General features: G+C 42.5%; 1 protein-coding gene across 3 annotated transcripts in view; it reads left to right on the top strand.

Moving 5' to 3' along the window:
- tmem65 (transmembrane protein 65) overlaps positions 1–16939 on the top strand; it is an 87190-nt gene that overhangs the window by 11617 nt on the left and 58634 nt on the right. For 2 of the 3 annotated variants that reach the window (XM_073052987.1, XM_073052992.1), the window contains exon 2: positions 11069–11140. The exons of the other annotated variant lie outside the window; for it this stretch is intronic. In XM_073052987.1, the coding sequence (XP_072909088.1) occupies positions 11069–11140 (72 nt within the window). The remainder of the gene's footprint in view (positions 1–11068; positions 11141–16939) is intronic. 3 annotated transcript variants of the gene reach the window in all.

The following is a 16939-nucleotide window of genomic DNA, read 5'->3' on the forward strand; positions in this document are numbered from 1 at the left end:
ACATTCCACAGTCAGAGTCACTTAGATCATATTTCTTCCCCATTCTGATGTTTGGTCTGAACAACAACTGAATCTCTTGACTATGTCTGGATGCTTTTGTGCATTGAGTTGTTGACACATGACTGGCTGATTAGATACTTGCATTAATAAGCAGGTGTACTTAATAAATTGGCTTCTGAGTGTAGGGATGCCATATACTACATAGAATATCTACAGCACAATACAGGCCCTTCGGCCCATAGAGCTGTGCTGAACATGTCACTACCTTAGAAATTACTAGGCTTACCCATAGCCTTCTATTTTTCTAAGCTCCATGTACCTATCCAAAGGTCTCTTATAAGACCCTATCGTATCCGCCTCCACCACCGTTGCTGGCAGCCCATTCCATGCACTCACCACTCTCTGTGTTTTTAAAAAAAAAAAATACCCCTGACATCTCCTCTGTAGCTACTCCCAAGCACCTTAAACCTGTGTCCTCTTGTGGCAACCATTTCAGCCCTGGGAAAAAGCCTCTGAATATCCACACTATCAATGCCTCTTATCATCTTGTACACCTCTATCAGGTCACCTCTTATCCTCCGTTGCTCCAAGGAGAAAAGGTTGAGTTCACTCCACCTGTTTTCATAGATTAATAACCGTTCCTTAACCTGACGGGTGTGGGACCTGAGGCTCCCTTAGCATTTTCCTGAGGATGGCTGTAAGAAGAGAGCATAGTCCGATAGTGAGTCTCCTTGATGATGAATACTACTTTCTTGTGGCAGTGCTCCTTGTAAATGTACTCAGTTATGGGGAGGCTTTGCCTGTGACGGACTGGACAATATTCACCACTCTCTTTAGACTTTCCCATTTTTGGACATTGGTTTTCCCTGCAGGCCGTGATGCACCTCGTTGGGATCCTCTCCACTGTGCATTGCAGAGGTTGCACAGTGGGGGGGGGGGGGGGGTGAGGTGAACCTATTCTTAAATGTAGCTAAACCTTCTTTCAGACAACAAAAAATTGTTACAACTCAGCAATGACTATGCTCTTGAGGTGAGAGTTGATGGAGAGAGAACATTCTAAACTAGATGATTTACATCAGTGTCGCTTTTATGAAGCATCTGTAACTTGGGTAACACTGTTTTGAAAGTGCAATGGGTATGGGGTGGTGCAGTTGCATAGTATTTAGTACAATTGTTTTTACGGTACCATTGATCACAGATCGGGTTTGGTTCCTGCTGCTCCCTGTAAGGAGTTGGTATCTACACTCCATGAGTATGTGGCTTTCCTCCTGATGATATCCCATGTTCCAAAGATGTATGGATTTGACTCGTGAGTTGTGGGCATGCGATGGTGCTGGAAATGTGGCAATACCTGCAGTCTGCCCGCAGCACAATACTTGGACGGTGTTGAAATTTGATGCAAAACAGCACACTTCAAAGTAAATTTCTTATCAAAGTACATATATGTCACCATATGCAACCCTGAGATGCATTTTCACGCAGACGTAATTAAAAAAAACAAAAGAAATAATAAATAAATAGAACCATAGAACATTACAGCACAGAAACAGGCCTTTTGGCCCTTCTTAGCTATGCTGAATCATTTTTCTGCCTAGTCCCATTGACCTGCACCTGGCCCATATCTCTCCATACACCTCTCATCCATGTACCTGTCCAAGTTTTTCTTAAATGTTAAAAGTGAGCCCGCATTTACCACTTCAACTGGCAGCTCATTCCACACTCCCACCACTCTCTTGTATGTAAGGTAATTCGGCCTCACCGATGCCTTATACAACCTCACCATAACATTCGAACTCTTCTACTCAGTACTTTGACTTATAAAGGCCAATGTACCAAAAGCTTTCTTTACAACCCTATCTACCTGTGGTGCCACTTTTAGGGAATTTTGAATCTGTATTCCCAGATCCCTCTGTTCTACTGCACTCCTCAGTGTCCTACCATTTACCTTGTATGTTCTACCTTGGTTAGGCAATAAGCAATCAATGTCAGGAACATCAAATGAAGAGTCCTGGAAAGTGAGTCAATGCTGGGGCAACTGAAGTTGAGAAAAATTACCCCTTTTGGTTCAAGTGCTTGATGGTTGAGGGATAGTAGCTGTTCCTGAACCTGGTGATATGTGTCCTGAGGCTCCTGTACCACCTACCTGATGGCAGCAGTGTCCGGGGTGGTGATGGGTCCCTGATGATGGATGCTGATTTCCCATGACAATGCTTTACGTAGATGTGCTCAGTGGCGGGGAGGGCTTTGCCCATGATGAACTGGGCTTGCAGATGATTTTCCGTTCAAGAGCACTGGTGTTTCTATACCAGGCTGTGATGCAGTCAGTAAATATATTCTGCACTACACATCTATAGCGGTATATTGATGGGCTTCACTGTATGCTCTGATGTTTGGGTGTACACTTGACAAATAAAGCTAAGCTTTAATCATTTATGTGATATTACTATTGTTGTTAGTATAATGCCCACTTTAAATAGAATTTGAGGAAAAATCCATTTGCCAGGAAAAATAAAGCAGATATATAAAAGTCCATGCAAGTTATCACTTTGGCAAAGTAAAAAATCTAAAGAACTACACTCCCTTCAGCCAGGATGAAGACTCTTTGATGTAACTCTAGGACCTTATTCTCTTGGAAGTATGGCTTCAGTCATCTCCTCATATGAATTCCTGAATAAAAATAACACAAGCTTGTACTTCATCCCTATCCCATCCAAAATATTCACACAGCTTTAACCAGCCTATGCTGCATTCCTGCTCATGACTATCTGCTGACAATTACAGAATGAAGTCTCCATATAACTGCTCATTGCATAAGGTTAGTGACAGCTCTTCAAATAGGAAGCAGCCCCCATCATCAAGGACATCCATCACCTATGCCATGCTCTCTTCTCAGGCCTTAGGTCCCATACCACCAGGTTAAGGACCATTATTATCCTTCAGCCATCAGGCTCCCAAACTCATACCAACGATGATGCAACTAGTTAGAATACTAGTCTGTAGAAATTTGTGGGAGTCCTTGGTGACATACCAAGACTCCTCAAGCTGCTATCATGTCTTCTTTGTAAACACCAAGTACACTGCAGATGCTGTGGTCAAATCAAGACGTACAAAAAAGCTGGATGAACTCTGCAGGTCGAGCAGTCAACGGATGCTGCCCGACCTGCTGAGTTCATCCAGCTTTTTTGTACGTCTTCCTTGTAACTGCATCAATATGTTGGGCCCAGGATAGATGTTCTGAGATGTTGATACCCAGGAACTTGATACTGCTCACCTTTTTCCACTGATGATCTCTCGAGGAGGACTGGTATGCGTGTTCTTTCGACTTCCCCTTCTTGAAGTTCATAATTAATTCCTTGATTGTTCCTTATCAGTTTTTTTTTGTGTGTAATTTTTCATTGATTCTATTGTATTTCTTTGTTCTGCTGTGAATGCCTGCAAGAAAATGAATCTCAGGGTAGTAGAAGGTGATATAAACATCTTTGATAATACAGTTACTTTGAACTTTGATACTGGTTTCAATTTGCAAGTGGGAAAATATAATTTAAAATTGTTTCATTCACAAAGAGTCAGAAACCAATTAAAACATGATTTTAGAAATAATGTGTAGGTCTGAAAGTGAATAAAATTTAATTTGATTTCCTCATCATATTATCTTATTTATACTTTACTCAGCTGTCCAGCTTAATTTGCCTCAACCACAGGTCTGGAAGTGAATTTCACAATTCATTATAGAAACAGAAACCTACAGCACAATACAGACCCTTGCTCCGCAATCTTCAATCTGTAGCACATTCAGACTGCTTATACCTGTCCAAAGTCTTTTTATCATCTCAGCTGTTTACATATTTTATAGCCAAGCTGGCTAACAAGTGCAATTACTGATTGTGCAAAATTTCACTGAATATGATACAACTGCGTATCCATTTCGGTTACTGTAGTACTTGACATGCACCAGTGCACATTATGATCGAAAATCAACTTCCACGTACAATAATGTGTCTTTGATCCGGATACTAATGATATGGTATGAACTTGAATTCCTTGGCAGGTGCACGGGGGAGAATGATAACAGTGAGACTCCAACTGTTTCACTGAACTCCAAGCTGTGATAAGACCAAGTTCAAAAGTGCATATATTATCAGTATAGTTTAAACTTTTAGGAGATAATACGATGGCTATGTCCTTGTGCCATTTCTAATCAGAAAGGCTAAATGGAAAACTTAAATTATCACTGAGCTTATGACTATTAGGCCATAGTCATCACGTTAGTTTTTGTCAGCTCCTGCAGCATCATACTGCGAGAACTAATCTGCAAAAGGCTATTTAGGGAGACCATATGTTGCAATGTGACTTTACTTCAAACACATCATTTTACAGTTCTTATTCTTTTTATATAATGTTTTGACTCCTGGCCAAGTGTCAAGTCAATCGACCACATGCTCCTGTGAAACATTTTTAGAATTAAGTTCAGTCAAGCTCCAATAATCTTGGGACTTCAGTGTTGGACAAGCATATCTTCTGGACTATTGGAAGTGAGACCAATTAATACTTCTGTTAGAGTGGCAGTGTAGTGTAGCGGTTAGCACAATTGCTTCACAGTGTCAGCTATAAGGTCAGTGTTCAGTTCCTGCAGCTGTCTGTAAGGAGTTTGTATGTTCTCCTATGACCACATGGATTTCCTCCACGTGTTCTGCTTCCTTCCCACATTCCAAAGATGCACGGGTAAGGGTTAGTGAGTTATGGGCATGGTATGTTGGCATTGGAAGAGTGCCGACATTTGTGGGCTGCCCCCAGCACAATCCTTGCTGATTTGATGTGACACCAGCGATGCATTTCTCTCTGTGTTTAGATGTATATGTGACAAATAAAGCTAATCTCTTACCCCAACATGCTTACATTTCACTTTTTAATATGTTGCATCATAGTAATGATGAATTTTCCGGGTGAGTTTAAGGGGAACAGAGGATGTACCGGCTGTCAGGTACCATCTCTCAACACAACTGTACTTGTGTCCAATTGACAATCCCAGTACCTCCTGCACACCAGATCCCTGGATCCGGCGGGGGCAGCACTCCATGTAGATGTGCTCAATGGTGGTGAAGGTTTAACCCAAGATGCATGGGTCTGTTTCCACTACTTTTTGTAGGCTTTTCCATTCAAGGGCATTGGTGTTTCCGTACCAGGCCGTGATAGTAACCAGTCACTATACTGTCCACCACATATCTATAGAAGTTTGTCATAGCCTTTGGTGGTATGTAAACTGCAGTCAGGATCATGAGGGGAGCTCTCCTGGGAATGAGAGAGGTAGGCACTTAATCATTAGATGTTCTAGGTTGGGGTAACGAGAGTGTGACAAGACCATGATGTCTGAGCACCATGAGGAGTTTATCTTGAAACACAGAATCCCACTTCTGCCCTCTTTGAATCATCAGATGTGTCAAGAAGCCCTCTGGTCTCACCAATGTATCCTGCGTGGTCGGCGTGAGCCACGTCTCTTTGAAACGCAGAACTCAATGATTCCTCATTCCCCTCCGATAGAGCAATCTTGCCCTTAGGTCTTCAGTTTTGTTCTCCAGTGACCACGTTTGCTAACAAGATACTGGTTAGAGGAAGTTTTACACCTGCTGCTTTACTCCATCTTGGAGTCCTCCCCTCTTCCAGCTAGGCGATATACCTTTGTCCACTTAAAGGTGACATACTTGTATTCATGAGAGTTTAAGTCTACTGAGTCCTTCAGATGACTGATTGTGAAATTGATTGGTTGGTAAGAAGGTTTGAAAGTACATTGCTTAATAGGAAATGATCGGCTGCAGATTGCAGTGAGAATAGTTGAAAAGAAATATATTGATAAATTTTGTAAGCTGCCAGCAAAATGTTCCTGGGTTTCACCAACCCCATCAAAGTTTTATTTTACCTTTATACGTATGTCACCATTTACTACCTTGAGATTCATTTTCTGGCAGGCATTCACAGGAGCATAAAGAAATACAATAGAATTTATGAAAAATCTGAATGTAAACAAAGATATCACTTGTGGACCCCATACCCTATCAATTAAAGTGGGAAAAGGCTGCAGCACTACAACATCCTGTCTGAAACAGATACACATTGACAGTTCATCCCACTAATACTCAAAGTCAAAATCAAAGTAAATTTATTATCAAAGTACAGATCTGTCACCATATACTAACCTGAGATTAATTTTCTTGCAGGCATTTGCAGTAGAACAAGGAAATACGGTAGAATCAATGAAAATCTACACATACAAAAATTGACAAACAACCAATGTGCAAAAGAAGATAGTCAAGTTCAATTTTAATTATTATTCAAGCATACACATGAATACAACAAATGGAACAACGTTTCTCTGGGGTCAAGGTGTAAAACACAGAACCAATGGTCATACACTGCACACAGCACATGTGTATATATTTGTGATAGCAGAAAAACGTAAATTGCAAAGAAAATGTAAAAGAGGTAATAATCTAGCCCAAGTCTCTGAGTGTTATGGCTTGTAGATTGATGATGCATGGAAGTTGTCCTGGAGCCCACAGCAGTTCCTTATTTTGCGCAAGTACAGTGGCAGATGGGCACAATCCAGTTTGGGTTCCGCTGAGCAAACACTGACGGGAGAGGCCAGCCCCCCAACAGAGCCTACACCCAGCTCCCTTCCCTGCTGGCTAAAACAGGTGACCAGGAGGCATGAGAGATGGTCTGCATGATAATTGAGGCTACGCACCTCCCTTGCTGCTGCTCTTGCCAATGGACCAGTGATTCAGACTCATGGTATTCTATGTTAACAATGGCCAACTGAATCAGGCAAAAAGATCCAAAGTTTTATTTGAACTCTGCTATTTATCTGTGATGTGAGCAGCAGCAGTAATATTTGTCATCCTGCTATTTCTGGGAATAGTTTACAAAATGCCCCACAGAAGAAGTTCTCAAATGGCAGGGCTAGGCAACTGTGGCTGACCAGGGAAGTTAAACACAGAAACATAGAAATCTGCATCACATTACAGGTCCTTTGGTCCACAGTGTTGTGCCGACAATGTAACCTACTCTAGAAACTGTCTAGAATTGCCCTACCACATAGCCCCATGCACCTGTCTAAGAGTCTCTTAAAAGATCCTATTGTATCCGCCTCTACCACCATCACTGGTTGTGCATTCCATGCACTCACCACTCCCTGTGGGGGAAAAACTTACCCCTGACGTCCCCCTTGTACCCGCTTCTAAGCCCCTTAAAACTATGCCCCTTGTGTTGGCCAATTCAGCCCTGGAAAAAAAAGCCTCTAGCTATCTACACAATCAATGCCTCTCATCATGTTATACACCTCTATAAGGTCACCTCTCATCCTCCATTGCCCAAGGAGAAAATGCCAAGTTCACTCAACCTATTTTCATAAGGCATGCTCTCCAATCCAGACAATACCTCCTCTACAGCATCCACATCCTTCCTGTAATGAGGTGACCAGAACTGAGCACAGTACTCCAAGTGGGGTTTAACTAAGGTCTTGTATAGCTGTAACATGACATCATGGCTCTTGAATGCAATGCCACTATTGATGAAGGCCAACACACCATATGCCTTCTTAACAACACTGTCAATCTGTGTAGCTGCTTTGAGTGCCCCTCGGACACGGAACCCAAGATCCCTCTGATCTTCCACACTGCCAAGAGTCTTACCATTCTCTCTTCACATTTGATATATTGAAATGAACCACTTCACACTTATCTGGGTTGAACTCCAACTGCCACTTCTTAGCCCAGTTTTGCATCCTATCGATGTTGTGCTGTAAACTCTGACAACCCTCCAGACTATTCCCAACACCCCCAACTTTCGTGTCATCAGCAGACTTACTAATCCACCCTTCTACTTCTTCATTCAGGTCATTTATAGAAATCACAAAGAGGAGGGGTCCCAGAACAGATCCCTGCAGAACACCACTGGTCACTGTCCTCCATGCAGAACACAAACCATCCACAACCACCCTTAGCAAGCCAATTTTGGATCCACAAAGCAAGGTCTTAGATCCCGTGCCTCCGTACTTTCTGAATGAGCCTTGCATAGGGAACGTTATCAAATGCCTAACTGAAATCCATATACTCTACATCCACTGCTCTACCTTCGCAACCACCTTCATCAATGTGTTTTGTTACATCCTCAAAGAATTCAATCAGATTTGTAGGGCATGACCTGCCCTTGACAAAGCCATGCTGACTATTCTCAATCAAATTATCTCTCCAAATGCTCACAAATCCTGCCTCTCAGAATCCTCTCCAACAGCTTGCCCACTACTGAAGTAAGACTCACTGGTCTATAATTTCCTGGGTTATCACTACTCTGTTTCTTGAACAAGGGAACAACGTTTGCAAACTTCCAATCCTCTGGTACTTCTCCTATCTCTATTGATCATTGCCAGAGGATCAGCAATCTCCCCGCTTGCTTCCCACAGTAGCCTGGGGTGTATCTCATCCTGTCCCGGCAACTTATCTAACTTAATACCTTTAAAAAGTTCCAGCACATCTTCTTTCTTAATGTTTATATACTCGAGCATTTCAGTCCACTGTAAGTCATACCCACAATTGCAAAGGTCCTTTTCACTGCTGAGTACTGAAACATAGTATTCATTAAGTACCTGCACAGTCTCCTCTGGCTCCATGCACATGTTTCCACTATCGCTCCTGATTGGTCCTTTTCTCACATGGCTCATCCTCTTGCTCTTCACATACTCGTAGAATGCCTTGGGGTTTTCCTTAATCCTGCTCGCCAAGTCCTTCTCAAAGTCTTCTCATTCTTGAGCTCCTTCCTGGCACCTTTGTAACTTTCTAGAGCTCTGACAGCACCTAGTTTCTTCAACCTTTCATAAGATTTTATTTTCTTCTTAACTAGAGTTTCAGCATCCTTTGTACACCCTGGTTCTTTTACCCTACCATCTTTCCCTGCCTCAATGGAACTTACCTATGCAGAACACCATGCAAATGTTCCCTGAACATACCTATGCTAACCATGACCCATCCCATCATTAGTCTCCAAGTACCTCAAACCATCATCCTCGACAACAGACTCCATCAACTTTCCCACAACTGAAGTTCAGCTGGCCTAACCTCAGTGACTGGGAAAGTGATGGACTCCATTATTGAGGATGTGGTACTTGGAGACTATTGATATCAGTCAAAGTCAGAATGGTTTCTGTAAAGGGAGATCTTGCCAGACAAATCTGTTAGAATTCTTCAAGGAAGTAACAAGCAGGGTGGACAAAGGAGAGGTAGTGGATGTCAATTACTTAGTTTTCAGAAGACATCTGATAATATGTCTCACATGAGGCTGCTTAACAAGATAAGATACAATGGTGTTACAGGAAAGATTCTGGCATGGATAGAGGAATGGCTGACAGGCAGGAGGCAGCGAGTGGGAATAAAGGGGGCCTTTTCTGGTTGGTTTCTAGTGACTAGTACCCTGAAGTTACATGCTGTCTATGGTTCTTTGCGGGAATGGGACCCGCTCTCGGGGTTCCACAATCGGCCGTTGTTGTTTGGCACGCCAAGGGTCTGGCTCGGATTTGGAAGCCTAGGATCTTGGGGCTCTGGAGACAGGTGGATCGAGGATTGGAGTCACGGCAGGAGATCCGTGTGTCGTCAGGGGAGTCGGAATGTCTGTGGTTGTGTGTCCAGGAAAAAGCGATGTGGTGGACTTTTAACATCATAAACCAGCGAGTTGTTTGTTATGTCTCTCTGCTCGCTGGGAAAACGGAGACACTTCTTTCTCCCTTATTAGGGAGAGAGAGACCTGTGGTGTGTTGAATACAGGGTGAAATGCGAAGTCTTTGGTGAAACTGCAGGTCTGTAACTTTACTGTTGCTTTGCTCACACTTGAGTGCTCAGTGGCGGGTGCCGATGCTTTTTTTTGCCAGTGGGGGGAGGGGGGATTGTTGCTTGCTGCCGCTGGGGGGGAGGGGGACTTTGGGGTTCTAACATTTAACTGTCGTTCATTCTTTGGGGCATTCCTCTTTTCATGGATGGTTGTGAAGAAAAAGCATTTCAGGATGTATACATTTCTCTGACATTAGATTGTACCTTTCAACCTTTGAGCTGGTGATGTTCCTCAGGGGTCTGTATTGGGACCACTACTTTTCACAATGTTTGTCAGTGATTTAGATAATGGAATTGATGGCTTTGTGATTGATAGCATTATAATTGACAGCTAGCAGCTATGCACAATGCACATGCCATTCAGTTATACTTAATTTTAACTAATTATGAATCATTGAAGTCCTCAATCTATCACTCTGAAGAGAACTTGACAATCACAGCACTGGAAGAATCAGTGCACTTATTTTGTTGATGCCTAAAAATCAATTGTAATAATCACTCCATATTGTACTTGTTAGCTAGGAAACAAAACAATAGTGAGATGTGATGAACAATACGTCCTTTTCTCCAGACAAGATCTTGAATGTGCTAATACAACGGCCGCTTTATTAGGTACACCTGTGCACCTCATTAATACAGATCTAGTCAGCCAATCGCGGTGGCAATTCAATACATAAGAGCAGCCAGACATGAGCAAGAGGTTCAGGTGTTGTTCAGACCAAACATCAGAATGGGGAAGAAATGTGACTTTGACTGTGGAATGATTGTTGGTACTAAACGGGATGGGATTTTCCTCTAGAGTTGTGAAAAACAGGAAAAACATCCACTGAGTAGCAGTTCTGTGGGTGCAAACACTTTGTTAATGACAGAGGTCAGATCAACTGGTTCAAGCTGACAGGAAGGTAACAGTAACTCATCTAACCACACGTTACAACAGTGGTGTGCAGAAAATCATCTCCCAATGCACAACTCCTTGAGCCTTGAAGTGAATGAGCTACAACAGCAGAAGACTACACTGGGCTGCACACCTGTACCTGATAAAGTGGCTCTGAGCACTGTGTTGCACCTCTGATTAGAAGGATGAAAGGTATGGGTGCTGTGTGGGCGAGTTATTTCATTAACCTTTGAGAAATGCATTAGGTACGTACCTCCACGTCGAATGGTTCATAATGAGGTGCTTCTATTTAAATTTATAGCAAGCCCTGGACACCGCTACCCTAAAGCCCAGATTGCCATAAGTGGGAAGTGGAGTGAGCAGGCAGCTGCAGGTGATGCTGGATGCTTTGTTGTATGTTGGTGTACCTGTTCAAGCCCCAATGGCAGATTGCTGTAGTGCTCTCACCTGCTGTTTCGTTGTCTTTTGAAAAGTGTCTGTGGTGTTTGTGCAGTTAGAGCTTTGCAGTTGCTTTGCCTTTGTCTTTCTGTGCTGCTCTGGATATCAGAACAGATATTCAGAAGTTTAGTTTGTATATTTTTCTTTCATATTGCTGTGAAGTGAACGTTAACTGTTGCCCTGTGACTGTCATAATTATGTGCTATAAATATGTGTCATAAATAATCTGTCAATATTGCATGTTGTGAATTGGTGTACTTGTGCCTTGGCTTGTGTCTTTATTTTGAGCCTAACATGTTGGATTTGGAAGTACTGTTGCAATTTTCCAAACACATCACACTGATGCAATGAAATCACCCTCTGGTTGTAGGTCAGAGAAGTTTCACTTTGATATACAAGTTCTATAGAGGCTTAGCCTTATCATAGTACACAAAAGTACATAAGCAGGCCCTTTGGCCTGTCTATTCAATGCCAAATTGTTACTCTGCCTAGTTCCATGCTCCACACCTGCAGAGTCATAGAGCTACAGTGCAGAAACAGGCACTTTGGCCCATTGCTGTAGGTCATATAAAAGCAGAGACTATTCAACTTTCTGTTGAAATTTCTAGTTGCTCATGATTCAGGATAAAACTTGGAGAAGCTATTTTTCATCTCTGCATGTTATATTACAACAGGAAGGAGTTGCTATTTCTAGACATCACTATATTTGGAGTGTGTCTCTGAGATGCTGTAAAGTAGCCTATTTTTCACAATTAAGCATTCAGTGGTGTTCAATAATGATGCTGCTCTGTATTTCCAGCATCAACAGAATCTCTTGTCTCAATGACGTTCAAAGGCTTTTACTGCGCCTCCATACAGCACAGAAAACACGACATTCAGCCCTTCTAGTCTGTGCCAAAAATTTATTCCGCTAGTCCCATTGACCTGCACTCAGTCCATAACCCTCCAGACCTCTCCCATCCATGTATCCATCCAATTTATTCTTAAAACTTAAGAGTGAATGAGCCCGCGTCAGATGGCAGCCTGTTCCACACTCCCATCACTCTCTGAGTGAAGAAGTTCTCCCAAATGTTCACCATAAACCTTTCACCTTTCACCCTAAGCCATGTCCTCTCGTATTTATCTCTCCTAATCTAAGTGGAAAGAGCCTACTACATTTACTTTGTCTATACTCCTCATAATGTTGTAAACCTCTATCAAATCCTCCCTCATTATTTTATGCTCCAATCAATAAAGTCTTAACTTGTTCAATCTTTCCCTGTGACTCAACTCCTGAAGACCCGGCAACATCCTACTAAATCTTCTCTGCACTCTTTCAATCTTACTGTAGTTGGGTGACCAGAACTGTACACAATACTCCAAATTTGGCCTCATCAATGACTTGTACAACCTCATCATAACATCCCAACTCCTATACTCAATTCTCTGATTTATGAATGCCAGGATGCCAAAAGCCTTCTTTACAACCCTGTCTACCTATGACACCACTTTCAGGGAATTATGTATCTGAACTCCCAGATCCCTTTGTTCTTCCACACTCCTCAGTGCCCAACCATTTACTGTGTATGTCCTACCTTGATTTGTCCTTCCAAAATGCAACACCTGACACTTGTCTGCATTAAATTCCATCTGCCATTTTCTGGCCCATTTTTCCAGTTGGTCCAGATCCCTCTGCAAACTTTGAAAGTCTTCCTTGCTGTCCACAATGCCTCCAATCTTAGTGTCATCAGCAAACTTGCTGATCCAATTTACCACATGATCATCAAAATCATTGATATACCACTTTTATAGTTGCACAGCTTGTTGTCATAACAGGTTTGCTTCCCCAGGGCAGCTACCAATTATGGTAGTTATAAAAGTGTTGTTGCTTCATGGTTGTCAATAAGCACCTCAAGTGATAGTGTACTATCTCAATGGATGAATAGTAACACACAATTGACTGCTATTTAGTGGTTTACTTTTGCAAACGTTTATCGCACACATTGGGCTACTTTGAAGATTTACCTATGCTTAATTTTTCACAACTTGCTGTCTTTACTGGCACTTCATTCAGATGTGAGATGCCTATGTCTAATGGTCTCGTACCTGATTCTGATTCAACGTTGTGAAATGTCGACTCTGCGTTTCCCTCGGCAGCTGCTGCCTATTGTGCTACGTTTCTCCAGCATTGTGCTTTTAGCATCTTCCAAACTTGGACAGCACGATAGTCAGTGTTATGCTTTTTGAGTGCCAGTGACCTGGGTTCAATTCTCACTGCTGTGTGTAAAGAGTTTGTATGTTCTCCCCAAGACCCTTTTGGTTTCCTCCCACTTTCCAAAGAGGTACAGATTGGTAGGTTAATTGGTTACAATGAGTATCATTGGCTCTTCACTCAACCCTGAAGCATCCGGACAGCAGAGATGCATATATCAGGATGCTCTTTATCGACTAAAGCTCAGCATTCAATGCCATCATTCCTTCAAAACTAATTAATAAGCTTTAAGTCCTTGGCCTCAATAACTCCTTGTGCAAGTGGATCCTCTATTTCCTCACTTGCAGACACCAGTCAGTTTGGATTGGCAACACCACCTCCTCCACAATCTCTATCAGGAAAGGTGCACCACAAGGCTCTGTGCTTAATTCCCTACTCTACTCGCTTTACAATTATGACTATGTGGCTAAGTATAGCTCCAATGCCATATTTAAGTTTGCTGATGACACCACTGTCATAGGCCAAATCAAAGGTGGTGACGAATCAGCGTATAGGAGGGAGAGTGAAAATCTGGCTGAGTGGTGCCACAACAACAACCTCTCACTCAATGTCAGCAAGACCAAGGAAATGATTATAGACTTCAGGAGGAGGAAACTGGAGAGTCAATCCTCATTGTAACCAATTAATCTACCAATCTGTACCTCTTTGGAAAGTGGGAGGAAACCAACAGGGTCTTGGGGAGAACATACAAACTCATACAAACACACAGCAGTGAGAATTGAACCCAGGTCACTGGCACTCAAAAAGCATAACACTGACTATCGTGCTGTCCAAGTTTGGAAGATGCTAAAAGCACAATGCTGGAGAAACGTAGCACATCAGTCAGCAGCTGCCGAGGGAAACGCAGGGTCGACATTTCACAATCCTCATTAGGAGATCAGTGGTGGAGAGGGTCAGCAGCTTTAAATTTCTTGGTGTTATCATTTCAGAGGACCTGTCTTGGGATTACCACGTAAGTGCAATTGTAAAGAATGTACAGCAGTGCTTTAGATCTAAAACTTTGACAAACTTGTGTAGATGTGTAATGGAGAGTATACTGACTGACTGCACCTCAGCCTGGTATTAATGCCTTTGAATGGAAAAGCTTACAAAAGGTAGTGGATACTGCCCAATCCATCATGGTTAAAGCCTTCTCCACCACTGAGCACATCTACACAGAGGGTTGTCACAGGATAGCAGCATCCACCTCCAGGGTCTTCCAGCATCCAGGCCAAGCTCTCTTCTGGCTGCTGCCACCAGAATGAAGTGACAGGAGGTTCAGGATTCACCACCAGGTTCAGAAACAGTTATTACCCCTCAAGGCTCTTGAACTGGAGAAGATAACTTCACTCAACTTCATTTGCCCCATCACTGAACTGTTCCCACAACCTATGGACTCACTTTCAAGAACTCTTGTGTTCTTGATATTGCTTGTTTCTTATTATTAATATTTTTTTCTTTCATTTTGTATTTGCACAGTTTGTTGTTTTTTGCACACTAGGTATCCACCCTGTTGGTGTGATCTTTCATCGATTTTATTATGGTGGTTGTGTTTATTGAGTCTGTCTGTCAGGGTTGCATATGGTGACATGTATGTACTTTGATTTGGGCAGTGCTGGCTCATTGGGCTGGAAAGGTTATTGTGCTGCATCTCTAAATAAGTAAAACAAAAAGTGTGTAAGTAGCAGGATTATTCATAATTGTAAAATAAAGTTTGCTGTCACAAGAATTAAGAATGTGAAATAGAAACAGATGGTCCCTTGAACCTGTCTGAATACTTTATAAGATGGCTGATCATGCCATCTTAATTTATTAATTTTGCATTTTTGTAACTCACAGTAAATTTTTATGTACTGCACTGTACAGCTACCACAGATCAACAAATTTCGTAACTTGGTTAGTCAAGGCATCAAAGGTTCTTGGAGGAAGGCAGGAGAATGGGGTTGAGAGGGATAAGTCATCCGCCATGATGGAATGGCGGAGCAGACTCGATGAGCTGAATGGCAAAAGAAATAACAAAAGATGTGCTGGCATTGGAGAAGGTTCAGAGGAGGTTCACAAGGATGATTCTGGGAATGAAAGGGTTATCATACAAGGGATGTTTCATAGCTCTGTGTCTGTAATCACTGGAATTTAGGAGGAGAATCTCATTAAGCCTTTCAACACTGAAAAGGTTTCAGACAGAGTAGATGTGGAGAGGATGTTTCCCATAGTGGAGAAGTCTAGGACAAGAGGGTCTTGAGTATTGAGTACATGAGTTTTCGAGTTCTTGAAAGTAAATCCATAGGTTGTGGAACCAGTTCAAAGTTGAGGCAAGTGAAGTTACCCATGCTGGTTCAGGAGCCTGATGGTTGGAGGGTCATAACTGTTTCTGAACCTGGTGATATGGAACCTACAGCTCCTGTACCTTCTTCCCAATGGCAGCAGATATCCCATTCTCCTACTTATTCCCACAAGACTATAAGACCCTGTAAGACATAGGAGCAGAATATATGCCTCAGGATAGAGGGGCGTATATTTAAAACAGATGCCCTGAAATTTCTTTAGCCAGAAGGTGGTGAATTTGTGGAATTTGTTACCACAGGCAGCTGTGGAGGCCAGGACGAAAGGTGTGTTTAAGGCAGAGCTTAATAGGTTCTTGATTGGGCACAGCATCGAAGGTTACAAGGAGAAGGCTGAGGAACATTGGACTGGAACCAATGTCCTAGGGGGAGCGTTGTTGTTAAACTAATGTGGCAGGGGGATGGGAACAAGTGCAGAGAGACAGAGGGGTGTAAAATGAGGGTAGAAGCAAAAAGTAGTAAGGTGAAAAGTAAAAGTGGCAGGCAGGCAAATCCAGGGCAAAAAGCAAAAAGAGCCACTTTTCAACATAATCGTATAAGGGCTAAGAGTGTTGTAAAAACAAGCCTGAAGGCTTTGTGCGTCAATGCGAGGAGCATTCGTAACAAGGTGGATGAATTGAATGTGCAGATAGTTATTAATGAATATGATATAGTTGGGATCACAGAGACATGGCTCCAGGGTGACCAAGGATAGGAGCTCAACATCCAGGGATATTCAATATTCAGGAGGGATAGACAGAAAAGAAAAGGAGGTGGGGTAGCATTGCTGGTTAGAGAGGAGATTAACGCAATAGAAAGGAAGGACATTAGCCTGGAGGATGTGGAATCGATATGGGTAGAGCTGCATAACACTAAGGGGCAGAAAACGCTGGTGGGAGTTGTGTACAGGCCACCTAACAGTAGTAGTGAGGTTGGGGATAGCATTAAACAGGAAATTAGAAATGCGTGCAATAAAGGAACAGTAGTTATAATGGGTGACTTCAATCTACATATAGATTGGGTGAATCAAATTGGTAAGGGTGCTGAGGAAGAGGATTTCTTGGAATGTATGCGGGATGGTTTTCTGAACCAACATGTCGAGGAACCAACTAGAGAGCAGGCCATTCTAGATTGGGTATTGAGCAATGAGTTAGCAATCTTGTCGTGTGAGGCCCCTTGGGTA

This window comes from Hemitrygon akajei, chromosome 1 (genome assembly GCF_048418815.1).
Source record: "Hemitrygon akajei chromosome 1, sHemAka1.3, whole genome shotgun sequence".
In the NCBI taxonomy this organism is placed as follows: domain Eukaryota; kingdom Metazoa; phylum Chordata; class Chondrichthyes; order Myliobatiformes; family Dasyatidae; genus Hemitrygon; species Hemitrygon akajei.